Genomic DNA, 20327 nt, shown 5'->3' on the forward strand with positions numbered 1-20327 from the left:
TCACTGATCTTATTGCAAATGAGTCAGAATTAAATTTGTTATTTATTCAACTACAACAAGTAATCAGAAATAGAAATCATTTATTGTATATCACACACATCAGTCCCATATGGGTCAACAAGGCCCTCTAGCTCAATGTAATAATGAAATTAATTAGTTATTAATAGGAAATGTGCTAGAAGCCTCAAAAGTTTAAATGAAGATTTTTCGAACACTTGGCAAAGGGTCAAGGAAATTATAAGGATATGTCCTACTTGTTCTTTGTATAATAAAACTCCATTACCTGCAGGAAGTAACCGAAAAGCACCCAAAGAAAATGAAAGTTAGCATAAGAATGTGTTTCATCTTGAAGAGTTTGGAAAATTAAAGTGTGTGCACCATACCACAGATACATATTCAGGATTTCAATGGGCAACTGTCTTATGTCCTGAAAAAGCTGATTCTATTATTAAACATTTATTAGAACTCATGGCTGTTATGGGCATGCCTGTAAAAATTAAACTGACAATGCTCTACAATATGCCTCTGGTAAAATAAAACCTTTTTTAAATATTACAACATAAAGCATATTATTGGTAAACTACACAGTACTAGGACAGTTATAGAAAGATCTAATCTTACTTTAAAAGATATGCTTAATAAACAGAAAGTGTAAGAGAAAGATATCAGAGATAGATTGCACAGTGCTTTATTAATTTTTACATGCTAATGAGAAAGAAACAACAGCTTCAGAGAGACTTTGGATAGTAGAAAAAAAAACCTGCTGGATTAAACCAGCCTGTATATTTTAAAGATTCACCTCAGAATGAAAACCAGGATACGTGTTATTTTGGGAAAAGGTTTTGTCTTTGTTTCCACAGGAGAGGAAAAGCTCTGGATACCCTAAATACTGATAAAGATTATATTAGAATAGGCGAGAGAGGTGACTATCAAACAGCTTTGTCATTCAGTCTAAACTATAACTTTAAAGATGAACAAATGCCTTGAATCATACTTTACCAAAGGCACACTTACTTTATTGGCATGAAATTAAAAAATCGGTTTTCTTAAATGACATATCTCAATTTCATGTTTGAATGTTAGAGTTTTCTTCTTAAATAAATGTGGAGAGCTTCTTGGCACCACCAAACAGTTGGCAGCGGGAATTTTTGAAATCTCCAGAACAAGTAGAAGTTAATCAAGGCAGGAACCCGAGTCTGTCCCTAAGCTCAGGAAACTGGCCCAGATTAAGAACACTTACATTTGAAGCAGGCTCATTGGATGTAGCTGTGGCAGTCCCTTTGTCTCTTGGAAGTCCCTTTTGTCTCTTGGATTTGCCTACCTAGCTCCCAAAAAGTTGTTTACAGGATTTTTTATTTTTGACTTGCTTGTTCCTTGACTTAGAACTGCATGTAATTAAATAACTGCATGTAATTAAAGTGATTTAAAAGAGAAGTGAAACCATCATTCATCATGACCAAGTAGGCTTCATCCCTGGGATGCAGGGATGGTTTAATATAAGGAAATCCATCAATGTAATCCACCATATAAACAAACTCAAAGAACAAAATCACATGGTCATCTCACTAGATGCTGAGAAAGCATTTGACAAAATTCAATACCCCTTCATGTTAAAAGTCCTGGAAAGAACAGGAATCCAAGGTCCATACTTAAACATAATAAAAGCAATATACAGAAAACCAACAGCCAACATCAAACTTAACAGTGGGAAACTTGAAGCAATCCCACTAAAATCAGGGACTTGACAAGGCTGCCCACTCTCCCCCTACCTATTCAACATAGTACTGGAAGTCCTGGCTGGAGCAATTAGACAGCAAAAGGAGATCAAGGGGATACAAATTGGAAAGGAAGAGATAAAAACATCACTCTTTGCCGATGACATGATAGTGTACTTAAGTGACCCCAAAAACTCCACCAGAGAACTCCCACAGCTGATAAACAAGTTCAGCAAAGTGGCTGGATACAAAATCAACTCAAACAAATCAGTAGCCTTCCTATACTCAAAGGACAAACATGTGGAGAAAGAAATTAGGGAAAAGATACCCTTCACAATAGTCACAAAAACTATGAAATACCTTGGTGTGACTCTAACTAAGCAAGTGAAGGACCTGTACAACAAGAACTTCAAACCTCTAAAGAAGGAAATTGAGGAGGATCTCAGAAAATGGAAAGATCTCCCATGGTCATGGATTGGAAGGATCAACATTTTAAAAATGGCCATCCTACCAAAAGCAATCTACAGATTCAACGCAATCCCAATCAAAATTCCAACCCAGTTCTTCATGGAATTGGAAAGATCAATGTGCAATTTCATATGGAACAACAAAAGACCTAGAATAGCGTAATCCATCCTCAACAACAAGAAAACATCTGCGGGAATCACTATCCCTGACCTCAAGCTATATTACAAGGCAATTGTGCTGAAAACTGCATGGTACTGGTACATAAATAGGCATGTGGATCAATGGAATAGAATAGAAGATCCAGAAATGAGCCCTCACATATATGGTCACCTGATTTTTGATAAAGGAGCCGCAAACATTCAATGGAAAACGGACAGCCTATTCAACAAATGGTGCTGGTCCAACTGGCACTCAACATGCAAAAGAATGAAAATTGACCCTTTCTTATCTCCTTGTACAAATCTCGAGTGTAAGTGGATCAAAGATCTCCACGTTAAACCAGATACACTGAAACTATTCGATGAGAAAGTATGGAAAACTTTAGAACATATAGGCACAGGAGAAAATTTTCTGAACAAAACACCAATGGCTCAAGCTCTAAGGTCAAAGATTAACAAATGGGACTTAATGAGATTGCAAAGTTTCTGTAAGGCTAAAGACATTGTCAAGAAAACAAAACGGCAGCCAACAGAATGGGAAAAGATTTTTACCAATTCCACATCAGATAGAGGTCTAATATCTAAGGTATACAAAGAACTCAAAAAGCTAGACACCAGAGAATCAAACAACCCTATTAAAAATGGGGTACAGAGCTAAACAAAACGTTCTCAGTTGAGGAATATCGAATGGCTGAGAAATATCTGAGGAAGTGCTCGACATCTTTAGCCATCAGGGAAATGCAAATCAAACAACCCTGAGATTCCACCTCACACCAGTCAGATTGGCCAAGATCCAAAACTCAGATGACAACAGATGCTGGCGAGGTTGCAGAGAAAGAGGAACCCTTCTCCACTGTTGGTGGGGTTGCAAACTTATACAACCACTCTGGAAATCAGTCTGGCAATACCTCAGAAAATTGGACATAATACTACCTGAAGACCCAGCTATTCCACTTCTGGGCATATACCCCAGAGACACCTTAGTACACAACAAAGATATATGCACCACAATGTTCATAGCAGCTTTATTTATAATAGCCAGAAGCTGGAAAGAACCCAGATGTTCTTCAGAAGATGAATGGATACAAAAATTGTGGTACATTTACACAATGGAATACTACTCAGCCACCAGAAACAATGACTTGACCAAATTCTTAAGAAAATGGATGCATCTAGAGACTATCATTCTGAGTGAGATAACCCAGTCACAAAAGAACAGACATAATATGCAGTCACTGATAGTGGGATGCTAACCCCAGAGGCTCACACTGCCCCAGAAACAACTCACAGACTGTATGAAGTCCAAGAAATAAAGAAAACAAAACAAAACAAAACAAAAAATCTGTATACAACAAGAAAACTTTGACTATTTCCATGTTACATTTTGTTTTACATGTAATTATGCTCATTGTAACTATTAAGTTTTCAATGCATACTATCAAACCTTTAAAAAAAATCAAGTACTGACTAAAAAATATATTCATACAGTTTTATGTAAAAATTATTTTAAAATCTGAAAAAAAAGTACTGACAAAAATGTATAATTTTATGCAAACAATGCTTAAAATCTGTACATTCATCTTTGTTTTGTAAAATAAAGTTGTTAATAAAAAAATAAAAGAGAAGTGAATAAAAATGACTTTGGTTCAGCCTCAGAACTGGTTGGAGTCATGTTATAATTTTGTTTAATTGTCTCTCTTTTCTTTTAATCCTTGCTCCTGTACTGGGGAACCTGTTGTTTGACCAAACTGGTCCCAGAAAAATAAAAGGGATAATTTTGTTGTTTGTTGTTTAAAACACAGTTAAGAGACTTAAAATGTTTTAAGTACATTCAAAGGGTTCCTACAGTTCACACTTGTTTTCTAAATTTCTAGGAATTGGAGTGATTTGGAGGTAAGATAAAATATTTGAATAGGGGGATGTTTTCCCATGATTTAATCCCAGCAGAGATACTCAGATCTTTTTAAATTAGTTTTTTTTAATTCTAGAATTATAGTGAATAAGGTGGTGGTAGTGCATGCCTTTAATCCCACCAGGAAGGAACAAAAGCCAGATACAGCTCCTAATTGGTATGTTTGCACACTAGAGAAATCACATACCACATTTACAGATTACTGTAAAAACCCTCTCCATGGTTTTTAGAAAAGCATCTAATTTCCACTGGGGACAAAAAGAGCAGTTTTTGCAATTGCTGATAAGTTCATCTTCATGCATGCAAAACTAACCAATATTGAACCATATGATGCCTTAATTATAAATACCATATTTATTGGTTTATTGGCAACTGTGGAGCAAAAGAATTCCACCAACATTTGTCTGTTGGTATCTATTGCAAATGCTTTCTCTATGCAGAGAATAAATATTCTGTCTTTGAGAAACAAATCTAGACATTTTAGGAAGCATGGAGAACCTCATACTCAGTCACTGCCAACCTCTCTTCAGTCATAAGTGAGCTCCTTACAGTGATGGATTGGATCTGTTTGAAGGTAGAGTCCTTTGCATGCTTGGCCATAGAAGGAAAGGGATTGTTGAATCCAATGCCCCCAGCACAGCTGTAGCCATTTTGTTCCATACCTGCCTGAAGTAGAAATTTCTGGTTTCTTTAAAATCTCCATTGTGTCATGAGGTGTTTTTATGGAAGCTGTCCTGTGAGAGGGCATGTGATGTTATGCTGGAAACAGACACTTGAGAGGGTGTGTGACGTTTAGAAAGAATCTTAATAAAACCGAACAGACAGTGAGAGGATGTTCTTGCATTGCAATGCTTTTCTGGTTTTCACTGGTCTTCACTGTTCTTCACTTCATATAGCAAAATGTGGCTAAGAACTTCTTGAGGTATTTTGGTTGATTCCGGCTGATTCTGGCCACTTCTGCTGACTCATGTTGATTCAGAGAAGCCTTACTGTTTCTGTTGGATTGTGCTGCTACCGCTGATTCATGGTTGATAGTTTGCTATTGGACTAGACTGCTGATTTCCTGACAATGAAGAGTGGAAGCACCCCAAGGAGCTACTTCTAAACAGGTCCACAACCCCCTTTTTCTATTAACCTTCCTACCCCTGGTTGGTAAGTAATAGCCCTAAATAAAATACGTTTTAAAAAAATCAAAGCCTACACTTGCCAATCATTATTTCATATTTTTACTGACACAGAAAAATAGCTTGACTCAGAGTGGTGTCCGGCTGGGGTTTTATTGTGCCCAAAGGGCCCAATGTCTGGGGACGTCCACACCCACGGAGACACAGAGACTCAAGATCAATGCAATAAGCAAGAGGTTTAATTATTCCAGTGCACTGAGGTCATCCTGTAAATGGGACAGAGGTGACCCCCAATCCCAAAAATGCATACTTTTTATACATTAGTGAGGCAGACTTAGGTAACAGCATGAGTTGGTTACTTCCCATTGGTGATTAGTGTCAACCTTTTACATGATTGGAGGCCCCTGGTGGAGTGCTACCACACCTGTTACCTGGTTAACACCCACTTTAGGGCTGCTGACTGTTCTTTTGGCAGGAAATTCCTATCACTGTGAGAGTCCTCAAACCATCTCAGGGCTTTCTTCCCTCTGGAAAGTCCCCAAACCTGATTCACTGGATATTCTTTGTCTCTTAGGGCCTCACGGTTTTTAATCTTAAGAAATCTCATCCTCTGCTTCTCCCTGTTTCAGAGACAGCTATGTCTTCTAATGCAGTGCCAGGCTCATCCTATGGATAAGATAGTGAAGGTCACTGTGAACAGATTTCACCATATTGGGCACCCGGTTACCAGGGCTGCCTTCTGCCCTGCATCTGGCAAAGTGGAGATTGTTATCATCAACAACACCTTTATTGACCTCAACTACATCACCTACATGTTCCAGAATGACTCTGCTTATGGCAAATTCAGTGGCACAGTCAAGGCTGAGAATGGGAAGCTCGTCATCAATGGGAAGCCCATCACCATCTTTCAGGAGTGAGATCCTGCTAACATAAAATGGGATGATGCTGGTGTGGAGTATATTGTGGAGTCTACTGACATCATCACCACCATGGAGAAGGCCAGGGCGCACTTGGAGGATGGGGCCAAAAGGGTCATTGTCTCCACTCCTTAGGCTGATGCCCCCATGTTTGTGATGGGTGTGAACCGCAAGAAATATGACAACTCACTAAAGATTGTCAGCAATGCATCCTGCACCACCAACTGGCCCTTGGCCAAGATCATTTGTGACAACTTTGGAATTGTGAAAGGGCTCATGACTACAGTTCATGCCATCACTGCCACTGAGAAGACTGTGGATGTCCCCTCTGGAAAGCTGTCACATGATGGCAATGGGGCAGCCCAGAACATCATCCCTGGATCCACTGGTGCTGCCAAGGCTGAGGGCAAGGTCATCCCAGAGCTGAATGGGAAGCTCACTGGCATGGCCTTCCATGTTCCTACTCTCAATATATCCACTGTGAATCTGACATGCCACCTGGAGAAACCTGCCAAGTATGATGGCATCAAGAAGGTAATGAAGCAGGCATCTGAGGGCCCACTAAAGAGCATCCTGGGCTACACTGAGGACCAGGTTGTCTCCTGTGACTTCAACAGCAACTCCTACTTTTTTACCTTTGATGATGAGAATGTCATTGCTCTCAGCAACAACTTTGTAAGGTTCATTTTCTGGTATGACAATAAATATGACTACAGCAACAGGTGGTGGACCTCATGGACTACATGGCCTCCAAGGAGTAGGAAACCCTGGATCACCCACTACAGCAAGGGCACTGAGAGCAAGAGAGAGGTCCTCAGTTGCTGAGGAGTCCCTGTCCCAACTTGGTCCCCGACACTGAACATCTCCCTCATAATTTGCATCCCAGATCCCCATAATAACAGGAGGGGCCTAGGGATCCCTCTCTACTCTCTTGAATACCATCAATCAAAAGAAGAAGAAGAAGAAGAAGAAGAAGAAGAAGAAGAAGAAGAAGAAGAAGAAGAAGAAGAAGAAGAAGAAGAAGAAGAAGAAGAAGAAATTTCACAACCATAATTTCCACTTAGGACCAATCAGAAGAAAGGTCAGTTAGAACTGTTCCGTCTAGCTAGCCAAAATAGCAGACCACTAGGCAGTGATTCCTGCACCTGTGTATGAGCTCATTTTGGCTTTTGCCACATAAACTTGCCCTGAGAAATATTCGGGGGCCATAGTCAGCTTCCAAGTCTGGCTATGGCCCTGATCGATCAGTCTTGGTTTGTGTATTTAATAAACCATCCCTATTTAACTGAGATCAATGTCTGAGTAATTTGTGTGTCTATTCCCTGACCTCAATACTATTGCAGTGGAACAGGTACCTATCTGAATTCCTTATTGTCCAGGGTGTGGTAACAAAGGGGCTATGTTGTCTCACACTGAGGAAATAGCTCAGTTGCCTATAATCCCCATCTCTAAGTCACTCACCCATCGCCCAAAAGAGGCTCTTATTGAACTGTGGGGACTATCGGGATAGTCACAATACTTCACTAATGCATTGTGTACTGATGGCTCATCAATCCCTGATGGAACCAAAGCTAATGAAAAGCATCAGCATGTAAACCAGGAGATGGAATATCCAACACTGAGGAAGAAACCATAGAATCAACATAACATATTGGCTGAAAGACAGACAACTAAGAAAGCAAAAGAAAAATCTCTTTTTTCAATTTATGGTGTGTATTGCAATGGTATATCTGTATGGTCATCAAAATAGAAAACTGCTAACTGTCAGATAAATGGCAAAGGTCATGGAAGGCATGAATGGAAATGTCAAAATCTAGCAGAACTTAACAGGACATCAAATTTTGTCACTCATACAGACAAGACAGACAAAATGTCTGAAAACTGTGAAATAGTAGACAAATTGGCATCATGCTAATTAAGACTAGGATATCAAAATTTGCCAGAGAACAAATTCAGAATAAATAAACAAGAATGATAAATTACACATTCAAAAGTTTATTCATAACATTAAAAAATAAGGAGATGGAGAACCAAACCAAAAGAGGGCAATCCTATGAGAATAATTATTATAAGGAATCCATAGCCATGTGATATATAGTTATTAATTTACACATAGCTTAGTTTTAAAATTTCAATAGAAAGATAATCCTTTTGCTGTTTCCCCAAACTATTTTGCCCTAGGAAGGAAACAACCTGCCAAAAACGACATCCCTCTGTCCCAAGTTAGGGTTGGGACAGGTTTTTGCTTTTATCTTTCCAGGAGAATAAAAACAATTAACTAAGTAATCCAGAGACCACTGGACAAGTGAAACACCTGAAGGAAGAGGTAAGATCATTGAGAGAATATGTCCCAAGTAAGAGCAAATTGGCCAAGTGTTATCGCCCACCCCAGCTCCTTTCTGCTGCCGTTTACAGGTAGTGGCGGCCCTCTACAGTAGCAAGTGGTTTTTATGTAGTCCCAATTCAATTATAAATTAAAGCTGGCTTTGGGGTTGGAGTGTGGCTTTCTCCTTCTTTAAGCCAATGCATGTTCATTAAAAGGAAAGTTCAAAATCTCTGTCTCATATCAGAAGAGTAACCTGGTATGGGACAGAAGAAAACAAAAATAAGGGACTATCATATTGCCAGGACTATCATAAACTTTTGGTTTTTATTTGACTCTCTAGAACTCTTAGGGTACAAATATTATCTTAAAACACAATGTTATTATGCATAGATAAGCTTTCTGTTGTGATTCTAGTAGTCATACAGAGTATTAATTCTAGAAATAAACTTCATCTAGCTTCCTGTGTCTGTTTTCAGGTTTGAGTCTAAACCAGGCACAAAGTTTGTGCACCTCAGATGCATTTAATAGATTGTGGCCCTCAATTCTTTCTGATGTTTAAGTTTTCTATCATTGCTAACAGTAACCTTTGAGGTCTCCAAGAAGATAATGGGGCCCTGCAACGACCAATCCACTTGGATTGCGATAATGCTAACCACTTGGTGAAACTGCCTCATATCTCTTTGGCCACCAGAATAGGCACCAGAACAGAACAGAACAGTGGATTGCTGTTGTGTTGACTGCTGTGTTCTCCCTAGCCATGATTACCACTAAGCTGACAAATACCACCCAAAGAGCAGCTTTGGGCTACGAGCTGCCTTCCTTTTGCTGGCAGTGAGAATAAACTTGTTTAATCTATACTGAGTCCAAGATTTTACCTTTTCCAGTGGATTCATAAACACACACACACACACAGGCACACAGGCACGCACGAGAGAGACAGAGAGAGAGAGAGAGAGAGAGAAAGAGAGTGTGGGGGGGGGACAATTTTCCCCAAACACCACTGAGTTCATCTTGTGTTGGCTATGGGGCCTGCCCTTAGCGTGGTGAAGACTCAGTTGGAGAAAACTAATTTTCATTTGTGAGTGGTTGTTGATTGGAGATAGCTTCTGGGTTAGGGATGGGGGCTTGCTACGGTCTCTGTGAGCTCCTATGTGCATCAGCCCTGTTGTGTCAAGAAGGCCTTATTTCCTTGGTGACTTCCATCCACATCCTGGCTCTGACAATCTTTCCGCCTCTTCTACAAAGTCTCTGAAGGGCATGAAACCTATGGAAATGTCCAGGAGTGTTTGGGTGACACTCACCCCCTTGCCACTGTCTTGTGGACGTGAGTGCTGCTCCTTCTCCCCTCTAAGGTTAGAAATTTCTTGAGTGTAGGACTCACTTGTGCTTGAATTAGAATTCAAATCACCTCTTCTTTGCATTTCATTCAGGATTGGGAGATGCGAGCTAACTAGATGAGGGCAATTAAAGGAAAGGTGTGGTTTATGGTTTCTGGGAACAATTGAGCAGAGGCACATAGGAGGGACTGGGGGCACTTATGGGGGTAGAGGAGTGGGGCTCAGAAAAAGTGTTAAGATGGGGAAGTAAGTAGAACACCAGGGAAATTTCTTCACATTCCTCTTATGGCCCCATGGCCTTTCCTGACAGGTTTCCTCATTCAGTCTCCTCTGGCCTTGTTTGAGCCATGTTGGGTTTCTTTAATTGCAAACATGGGAGTTTCAATTGCAGTGCTGGAGTTGGTGGGGTCTCTTGGGAGACACTGGCTTCACATTCCTTTCTTAGTATCTGTGTTAAGTACCTGTATGGGCAGTGGGGGATAATTCAGAGACTCAAGTGAAACTGTGTAGGCATGAGTGGTTGAGCTCCGGTGTCCACGGGCTGAGTCTGGCACTCCTGTCCTCCCTTTCCTTTTTTCCCTGATTTTGTTTGGAAGGGGCAGCTGTCTGTCTGAACCATACTATCTGAACTAGAATGGTCCAGAAGGTAATGAATCTACACAGTTTAGCTGAGGGTTGATGGCAAGGGAACTGAGGAAGGAAATCAGAGCTAGGGGCATAGATATCTTCTATCCTTTTTTTCACCAGTAAATGCAACAGAGGACCAATGAAATAAAATTGAAATTATAAGTTTCTCCAAAGGGCATTTTTGCCAATGTTTTTCCTCCCACAGGAGACCCATCAAAAGGTGAGTGAGGCTCATTCTCCTTAAGATAATTTCTCTCATCCTGGATGTTGCTTTATTTCATTACAATATATGTATCAATATTTCTTCTGCTTTATGGTGTCTGGTACTATTAGAATGAATGTTGTTATTTTCTTCTTTTTAATGGAAGAGATTTTTAGTGTAATGTCTCTCCTCTTGTTCCCCAAATAACATTGAAAAGATAAATGGCTTCTTTTATGTTGCTATTTCTAGGAAGAAAAAAAGGAAACCATTACATAAAAAATCAGTTTTTTTAAAAGGTTGGTCTTAGGAGAAAAAAAAACATGTGAAATTCTAAGGGAAAAATCCTGAGTTGTTTTGTATATCAAACAGTCACTCGATAAGTATTTACTGACATCATAAGACATATGTCAACACTGTCACAGGAGTCTGGAAATCTCCTCATGTCTCCAGTCATAACTGGAAACATGGGTTGCAGTTAGGGAAGCAGAAGCCAAATCCTACAAATAGGATGCAGCGTGCATTGTGGTTTTGCCTGATGTAAAAACTCAAGGCAGGAAAGAGATGGAGGATGGTGGAAGAATTTCATGTCTCTGTATTCAGGGAAGTCACCACTGAGAAGGAGACAGGAGTGAAAAAAAAAAAAGCTTATCCATGAGGAAGGACGAATACATGTCTTCAAGGACTCCATGATGGGTGAGCCCATGGTGGGGGAGGAGCCTCAGGGATGGTGAGTCAAGAGAAGTCCAGGGAGCTCTGAAGGAAAGGTCTGGATGGCGATGGAGGGACCAGTGATGAAATCCCCACTTTCTTTCTAAAACACTTTGGGTTTTGTTCTTTTAGGAGAGGATTCACGTCAGTGTTACGTGTGCACTTACTGGAGTGGGAGTCAAGTGCATGCTGGGTGGTGAGTCAATGTGAGGCCACTGGTCCTCTGAGGGCAGTGTTCATTGTGTAACTGTGTAGGAACTCAAGGAATCAGAGATGAAATGATGTGACTCAGGCAGCTAGACTGACCAATTAGTAACTGCACCAAGAGGGAGGCACAGACAGGTGTTCTTTTGGAGGAGACTAATGGTGTTTCCATTTATCCACTGTAGGAAGACTGGGCCATTAAATTCAAGGAAACCACCAAAGATGGAGAAAGAAATGTTGCTTATTAGTTCACAGAATAAGAGAGGTAGGATGAAGAAAAGGGTGGGGATTCTGTGTGGCTGAATGCCTCTCTCAGTAGAACAGAGGTTCTCAGCACACAAGAGGAACTAAAGGAGACCCAAGTAATTTTTCTTTTTTAAAAAATATTTATTTAGTTTATGTATATAAGTACACTGCAGCTGTTTTCAGAAAAATCAGAAGAGTACATCTGATCCCATTACAGATGGTTGTGAGTCACCATGTGGTTGCTGGGAATTGAACTCAGGACCTCTGGAAGAGCAGTCAGTGTTCTTAACCGCTGAGCCATCTCTCCAGACCCCAAGTTATTTTTCTTGTTTGAGACTAAGACCAATATATCTAGGAAGGTGTTTTAAGGCTTTGGAGACAGTAACTCAGTCTTATGGAAAACCTCATTCCTCAGTATTGTTGTTCAGAGGAATACCTGGGCACATATTCTGGCACACCAGACATGTGTTCTGTGGAGAAATGAATGATGTGGTAGCTTCTTGATCACTGGTCTGATGTAGCCCATCCTAATCTAGGGAGTTAGCACAGGTCTTTCTGTACGATGAGCAGGATGTCCTAGGTAACTGTGTCCTTCCACTTTTGCAGTGGGTGGGTTAGGTAGACACCAGCACACCACCAGCACAGACATCCATAGGTTTTATAATAGCAGAGGCTGTTTCCTACACTGCCGCTCGTTTTCTCACCAAGGAAGTAATCATGCAACAAATCCCTGCAGTCAGGCCAAAACAAGCTCCCAGGAGTGAGCTTTTGATTCAGATTTTGGTTTCTAATTTTGGAACTTGGAATTTTGAGTCATGTATTTCATCTGCATTATCTTACTCAGCCAGCCATATTTATTGAGGTCATGCTATGAACTAAATGGCTCTCCTAGGGGCTGTCCAGACACTACTCTAAACAACAGATGATATTTATATCCCAATGAGTTGATATAGACATTAAAATAGCATTTATGCAGTCAAATGAGGTAAATAATAAAAATTAGATCAGGGAAGGACCTTGGGGATGTAAAGTACTTAAATTTTTAATATGTATTTTTTTATTTTTAGAGAATCTGGTACTTGAGCAAGAATAGAGGTGGTTTAGAAATAGTCTGTGCAAAGAGCCTGCCTCAGAGACAAACTTTGAAGAATAAAATACCAAAAATGCAGTTATCTTCAGTTTGACAAAACTCAAGGAAGCACAATGAGCATTGGGGAATGGTGTGAGCTTCAGGACACTAGTGGGTGCAGATGTGCTCATGTGTGCTCATGTGTGCTCATGTGTGCTCATGCGTGTACATACACACATGTATGGGGGGACTTGTCTGTCTGCAAAAACCTGGTTTACATTAGACTAGTTTGGGAATTCATTGATATACTTTCAGTAGGAGTTTTTAAATCACTTCACACTTTAATAGAACTATTGTGAAAATAGACTATAAAATCTCTCTCTCTCTCTCTCTCTCTCACACACACACACACACACACACACACACACACACACACATTTTGAGAAACCTTGCCTTGAGAATCAAGAGGTTTTCAGTTGACTTGAATCTTGACTGAATGATTGAAAGAAACATTGGAATAATAAAGGTTCTAAGACCTGAGGTCAAGGCTAATCTAGACTACATAGTGAGTTTTCAGTCTAGCATGTGGTTTAGGGAAAGACCCTATCTAAAAACCAAACAAAATAACAAAAGACTGAGGAACATCTCAAGCTTTTATTTCATATATGTATGAATACATATATATACACACACACACACATATATATACACAGACATATATACATATATGTGTGTGTGTGAATGTATGTATACCACATGCATGTATGGCACATATATGTGGATGCATTTGGAGGCCAGACAGAGCAGGGCACTGGATCTCCTAGAGTCAAAGTTACAGACATATATGTATTTGTATTGACTAAGGTGGGTTCTTGGAACTGAACTTATGTCCTCTGAAAGACCCACAAATGGTCTTAGCCACTAGGCCATTTCTCCAGGCTCTCATACATAAGTCTTTACTATCTTTCTTCACAATATATAAGCTCTCTTATGCATAGGAAATAGACTCTAGTGTTAAATTGTGATCTCGGCTATTTAAAGATAGTGCTGCATGGTAAAGCCAAGATACCACTGGCTGAAGGAGGGTTGTCAGTTTTGTGACTCAACAAAAATAGATTCTATCATTCTTAGTAGCGATGTATACAAATATGAACATGAAATATAGTTCTGTGAACTAGCAAAGATTGTATCATGTGTGTTGAGGCATGTGAAAGAACATTGCTCTGTATGTTACGAAGCAAATGTTAATTTTGGTGAATTACAAGGCTGTATCTGAGTGAAATTGAAGGATTCGGAAGCAAAAGCATGATGCTTCCTCTCATCTTCTCTGCATCTATTTTCAGGTGACTGAATCACTGAGCCATGGGAATATGGCTGAACGAATCATCTACAGATGGGTTCATCCTCCTCGGCATCTTCTCTCAGAGCCAGACTGACTTTCTCCTCTTCTCTGTGGTCATGCTAGTCTTCACAGTGGCTCTCTGTGGGAATGTCCTCCTCATCCTCCTCATCTACACGGACCCCCGACTTCATACCCCCATGTACTTCTTCCTCAGTCAGCTCTCCCTCATGGACCTCATGCTGGTCTGTAACATTGTGCCCAAGATGGCAGTCAACTTCCTGTCTGGCAGGAAGTCCATCTCCTTTGCCGGTTGTGGCATACAAATTGGATTTTTTGTCTCTCTTGTGGGGTCTGAGGGTCTCCTGTTAGGACTCATGGCTTATGATCGCTATGTGGCTATTAGCCACCCACTTCACTATCCCGTTCTCATGAGCCAAAGGGTCTGTCTTCAGATCGCTGGAAGTTCCTGGGCTTTTGGGATCCTTGACGGAGTAATTCAGATGGTGGCAGCCATGAGTCTGCCCTACTGCGGCTCACGGTATATAGATCACTTCTTCTGTGAAGTGCCAGCTTTACTGAAGCTAGCCTGTGCAGACACATCCCTTTTTGACACCCTGCTCTTTGCTTGCTGCGTCTTTATGCTGCTTCTTCCTTTCTCCATCATTGTGACTTCCTATGCTCGCATTTTGGGGGCTGTGCTCCGAATGCACTCTGCTCAATCCCGAAAAAAGGCTCTGGCCACCTGCTCCTCCCACCTGACAGCTGTCTCCCTCTTCTATGGGGCAGCCATGTTCATCTACCTGAGGCCAAGAAGATATCGCACGCCTAGCCATGACAAAGTTGTCTCCATCTTCTACACAGTCCTCACTCCTATGCTCAACCCCCTCATTTATAGCTTGAGGAACAGGGAGGTGATGGGGGCACTGCGTAAAGGGCTGGACCGCTGCAAGGTAGGCAGCCAGCACTGAAAAGCCATGTCCTAGTGCCTGATGGTGTTGCCTGGCCTCACTGGTAAGTCATCTTTGTTTTGGGACTCTGTTTCTCTATAGATAGAACTATGTCATGGCCCTCTGTCATGGATCTTGTAGGGACTACTTCCAGTGACTCTGAAACCTCATAGGGGAGCATTGCTACATTATTATTGGCATTGTTGATTGTAGCATTCTTGAATTAAATTTGCTCTATTTCTCCGTTGTTCTCAGTGATACGTGTCTTTTATTGAGTGCTTACAAAGGACTGGAATTGTCCTAGTCAGTTCTGTACTGTTTAATAGGAAGTTTAGGATAAGAAATGTGGGTATTTTAAATGAGAATTTTCCAGATGGCAGGAAATAATTTTCCATAACACTTAAATAGTTTTAGCTTTTGAAAGATCCCCTCAGAGGGGAGACCCTCACTCAAATCTCGGGATAACACGACCCCCCAAGAACTCACGAGAGACCGTCCTTGCTGCAATCACACGAGGTTTATTGAAATCCATCTCTGGGGTCAAAACTCGTATCCCACGCAGGGGTAAAGGAGTTTGACCCCGAGAGGCTGGGAGAAGGTGTTTTTAAGGAAAAAAAAAAACCCCACAACCCAGGGGGTACATCATTGGAGAATACCAACAAAACCAGTGAAGAATTTCAAGAGGAACATCCGGTTTCTCAAGATTGTTTATGATGTGTTATTTAAGTTTTATGTTTATGGTCAGTCAGTTTCTGAAACAGAGCCACCCTGACCTTAGGGTCATAAATTCTTTTATGGTCAGCCAGTTTCTGGAATAGAAGGATAATATTGCAGAACTGGCTAGCCTACATTTTTGGCTCTACTCTACTTGCTAAGGGTCTTCTACCTTACCTGTTAGGGGGTCAGGCTTTATCCTGGTCTTTCATTTTCTCTCTGTGTTAGTAGAGGCTATAGAAACGGTCTTTAAAAATGTTGTTTAGGGGACAGTGAAATGGGTCAGCAGGTAAAGGCACCTGAGTTTGATCTCAGAACCCCCACAGTGAAAGGAGAGAACCCACTCCCACAGGTGTCCTCTGGCCCTCATGTGAATTCCAGGACACACACGTACTGACATACACCGGAAAAGATAAGTGCAATCTTACAGGAACATGAGTGAGTGTGTCTTACATTTGGGGGAGGTTTGCTTCTTGGGGTCCTTTACGTGTTTCTAGATTCAGTGTTCATTGTTTTCATGGGTTGCAGTTCTTTGCACCTTACAGAGACATGGGAGGTGCACATCATGTTTCCCCTCCCCTAGACTTTCTTTTTCCTTTTTCTTTTTAACTTTAAGGAGTAAATTTAATGCACAAAAGTCCAGTTTTTCTTTCTGATCGTGGCTTTAGCATCATAACTGAGAATCCATTGTGAAACTTAAGGGAGTGAATATTGACTTCCACATTTTAAGGATTCATTGTTTTCAGTCTTAAATTTAATTCATTGACCCATGATCAGTTCATTGTGATATATCATGCCACGTAGGAACTGAACTTCATTCATCCTTTTCTCGGGTGGATGGGTATCTAACTTTCCTGATATTTATTGAAAAGACAGACTCCTTTGTCCTCTAAATAACATTAGCATCCTTGCCAAAAGTCCGTGCATCATGAACATGTGGGTTTATTTCTGGCCTCAAAGTTTGCTCCAGTTCTCCTTCCACCCATTTCTATGCCAGCAGTACACACTTCTGATTATCCCACAGGACTGCTTTATTTTGTATTTTGGAATTAGCGGCTGTGAATCCTCCAGCTTTGCTCTTTCTCAATATTATTTTCCTATTGGGATTTTTGAAAATCTCCATAAACTTAAGAATTGACTTCTCCATTTTAAAAAAGATCATTGACATTTTGATAGCAATTTCATTGGATCGATATATCACTTTGAGTAATTTTGTCATCTTCATGTCAGATATCTCAATCTGTAAACAATGGACTCAACCCATTTAGTTAAATAGTGCACACCTTTTTGTTTGTTTTTTAGTTTGGGATGAATAGTTGAATTTATAGTCTGCACAATAAGGAGGATATTTGTGTCTTCGTTGTAAACCTAGCCAACTAACCGTGGAAATGGTCATAACTCAAGAGAAGAACCTTTACTGATTATATATATATATATATATATATATATATATATATATATATATACATATACATATACATATATATATATACATACATGTGTGTGTATGTGTGTGTTTGTGTGTCTGTGTGTTTGAGAAAAGCTCTCATTATGTTGCCTTGGCTGACCTGGTACTCACTATATAGAGACCTCAAAACTACAGAGCTCAGTCTGCTTTTGCCTCATAGCGTTGGGATTAAAGCCATGTGTCACCATGCCCAGCTTTTAGTATAATTTCTTACTGCATTCAAATACTTATCCTTATACCCATCAATAGGTATAACTGCCATTTCTCATCAAGGGAGCTCCATTTTGCAGCCAATGGACGCTATTATTGAGATCCACAAATGGTCAAAATGTAGGCAATAAGTGACTACTGGTGCCCAGCCCTAAGTCATCTGCCAAGCAAGTCCTACACCTAATGCTCAGGAAAAGTCATGGGAGAGGGAGACAAAAGATTATGAGATCTGGAGAACCAGGATTTCTGCTGTGAGTTGGTCATGTCTTCTAGATACCACAGAGAATATGGTTGCCTAGAAAGATATGCACAGTGGCAACACCAGTTGATATGCCAGTGCAGATGAGGAAATTTCAAAGTGCTTCACTCCTAGATGAAGAGTCAATCAATGGCTGCCAAGAGTGGGAGAACAAATTTCCTCCAGGGATGAGCACTCTCATAGTTTACCCAGTACCACTGTAGACACAACCCTAAATGGACTCAATAGTATATACATGTATCTGTGCATACACACAATTTGTACACACATGTGACAATAAGAATTAAGGATGAAAAGGTCATAAATTTTAGAGGGAGTTGTGAACATGGGAGCAGTTTGAGGGGTGATAGAGTGGAGTAGAAATTAAATGAATACAGCACTACACTCATACATAAAAAATTTTAATGAAAAATCATACACCACGACCAAGCTAATTTCTTCTCACAATTGGTTCAACATGAGAAAAATGAGTAAATATGCAAATAGAACTTAGGAGAGAGATTAATGATCATCTCAGCAGACACAGAAAAGTTCCTTGGACAAAGCTCAAGATCCTTTCGTAATCAAATCCCTGAAGTCACCAGAATGAGCAGGAACACACTTTAATTTAATAGTAGGTACACCTCACTCACTCACTCACACACACACACCCACACACACACACACACACAGCCACATACACACATGTACAGACACACACATGCATAAAGCACACAGCCACATATACACATGTATAGACAGACAAACACATACACACCCAGCCACAGACACACATGTACACAAACATACACACACAGCCATAGACACACACATGGACACACACAGCCACATTGACACTTGTACAGACAAACAGACAGACAGACAGACACACACACATGTACACAGTCACAGATACACATGTACACACAAACACACAGCCACACATGTACAGACACACACACATGCACACACACACACACACACACACACACACACACACGTACACATGCCAGCAAAGGAATGACAAGCCTTTTTACTAAAGTCAGGAAGGAAGCAAGGTGGCCATCATCACAACTCTTCTAGTAACTAAGTGTTAGAGTGGCAATCGGAGAAGGAAAAAGATGCAAACAGGAAATGAAGAAAGCAGAGTGTCTGTTTGCAGATAATACGGTTGAAAGACTCCCTGACTCCACCAGGAAACCCTCAGATCTGAAATACACTTTCAACAGAGCGATGGGACACAAAATCAATATGCCAAAAGCTGTAGCTTTCTACAGACCAATAGCAATCTTACCAAGAAAGAAATTGGGGTGGAAGTGGGCATGGGTGAACCCAGTCACAAGGGCTTTAAAAATATTTAGAAACAGGGGCTGGGGAATGGGCTCTATCAGTAAACTGCTAGTTTCACAAGAATAAGGACCTGAATTTGCACCTCCATCTCACACATAAAATCCAGATACCCCCACACTTGTCTGTAATCCCAGGGCTGGGAGATAGAGCCTACAGGTTCCAGGAACTCAGGTCAGGAGGCTTCGCTGAATCAGTGAGTTTTAAATTCAGTGAGAGACCTTGTCATAAAAGATAGGGTGGTGAGTGAGTGAGAAAGACTCTGACATCAACCTCTGGCTTTACACACATCTGCACACACCTCCAAGCTCACACACACTTGCGCACATGTGCACACACACATGTACATGCACATGTGTACACAGGCATGCTAGTACACACACATACACACACACACACACACACACAAATAAGAATAAATTTAACCTAAAGGAGTCGAAAGAGCACTACAACTAAAACCTTAAAATACTTTTAAAGATCAAAGGAGATACTAGATGTGAATGTCTCCCGTGCTTATGGATTGGCAGAATGAGTGTAAAAATCAGCTCCTGGCTTCAAAATAATCCACATCAAAATTCCAAGTATTTTTCACAGAACTAGAAAAACAACCCTGAATCCTAAAATCCACATAAAGGATTTCAAATAGCCCCAACAATCCTCAGCACAGAGAACAATGCTGGACTAATGAAGCCCCGGGCTCAGATGATGCCACAGAGTCATCCTGACACAACCACACGCTACGGCACAAGCACAAAAGCAGACATGTCAAAGACACCCAGTGGAATAGAGGGCCCAGAGATAAACACGCACAGCTGTAGCCAACTAACTTTCAACAAAGATGTCAAAACTACATTGGGAAAACAAATGACTACTGGTGTGTGTGTGTGTGTGTGTGTGTGTGTGTGTGTGTGTGTGTGTGTTTTACATGCACCTCTGTGTGCATGAAAAGACCAGAGAAAAAAGCTGAGTGTCCTACTCCATTACCCTCCACTGTGTTCCTTTGAGGCAGGCTATCTCACTGAAGTGGATTATACTCAGTAAGCCCTGG

At 40.7% G+C, this 20327-nt stretch overlaps 1 protein-coding gene across 1 annotated transcript; it reads left to right on the forward strand.

Annotated features, from left to right (window-relative positions):
• Positions 1-14375: 14375 nt before the first annotated feature.
• On the forward strand, positions 14376-15323 carry LOC308426043 (olfactory receptor 2V1; the record flags this gene model as incomplete). The annotated part of the gene is made up of 1 exon (XM_080923752.1): positions 14376-15323. One exon carries the CDS (start codon positions 14376-14378, stop codon positions 15321-15323), a length of 948 nt encoding a protein of 315 aa, XP_080779878.1.
• Positions 15324-20327: the final 5004 nt, after the last annotated feature.

This window comes from Micromys minutus (genome assembly GCF_963924665.1).
Source record: "Micromys minutus genome assembly, chromosome: 10".
Classification (NCBI taxonomy): Eukaryota; Metazoa; Chordata; class Mammalia; order Rodentia; family Muridae; genus Micromys; species Micromys minutus.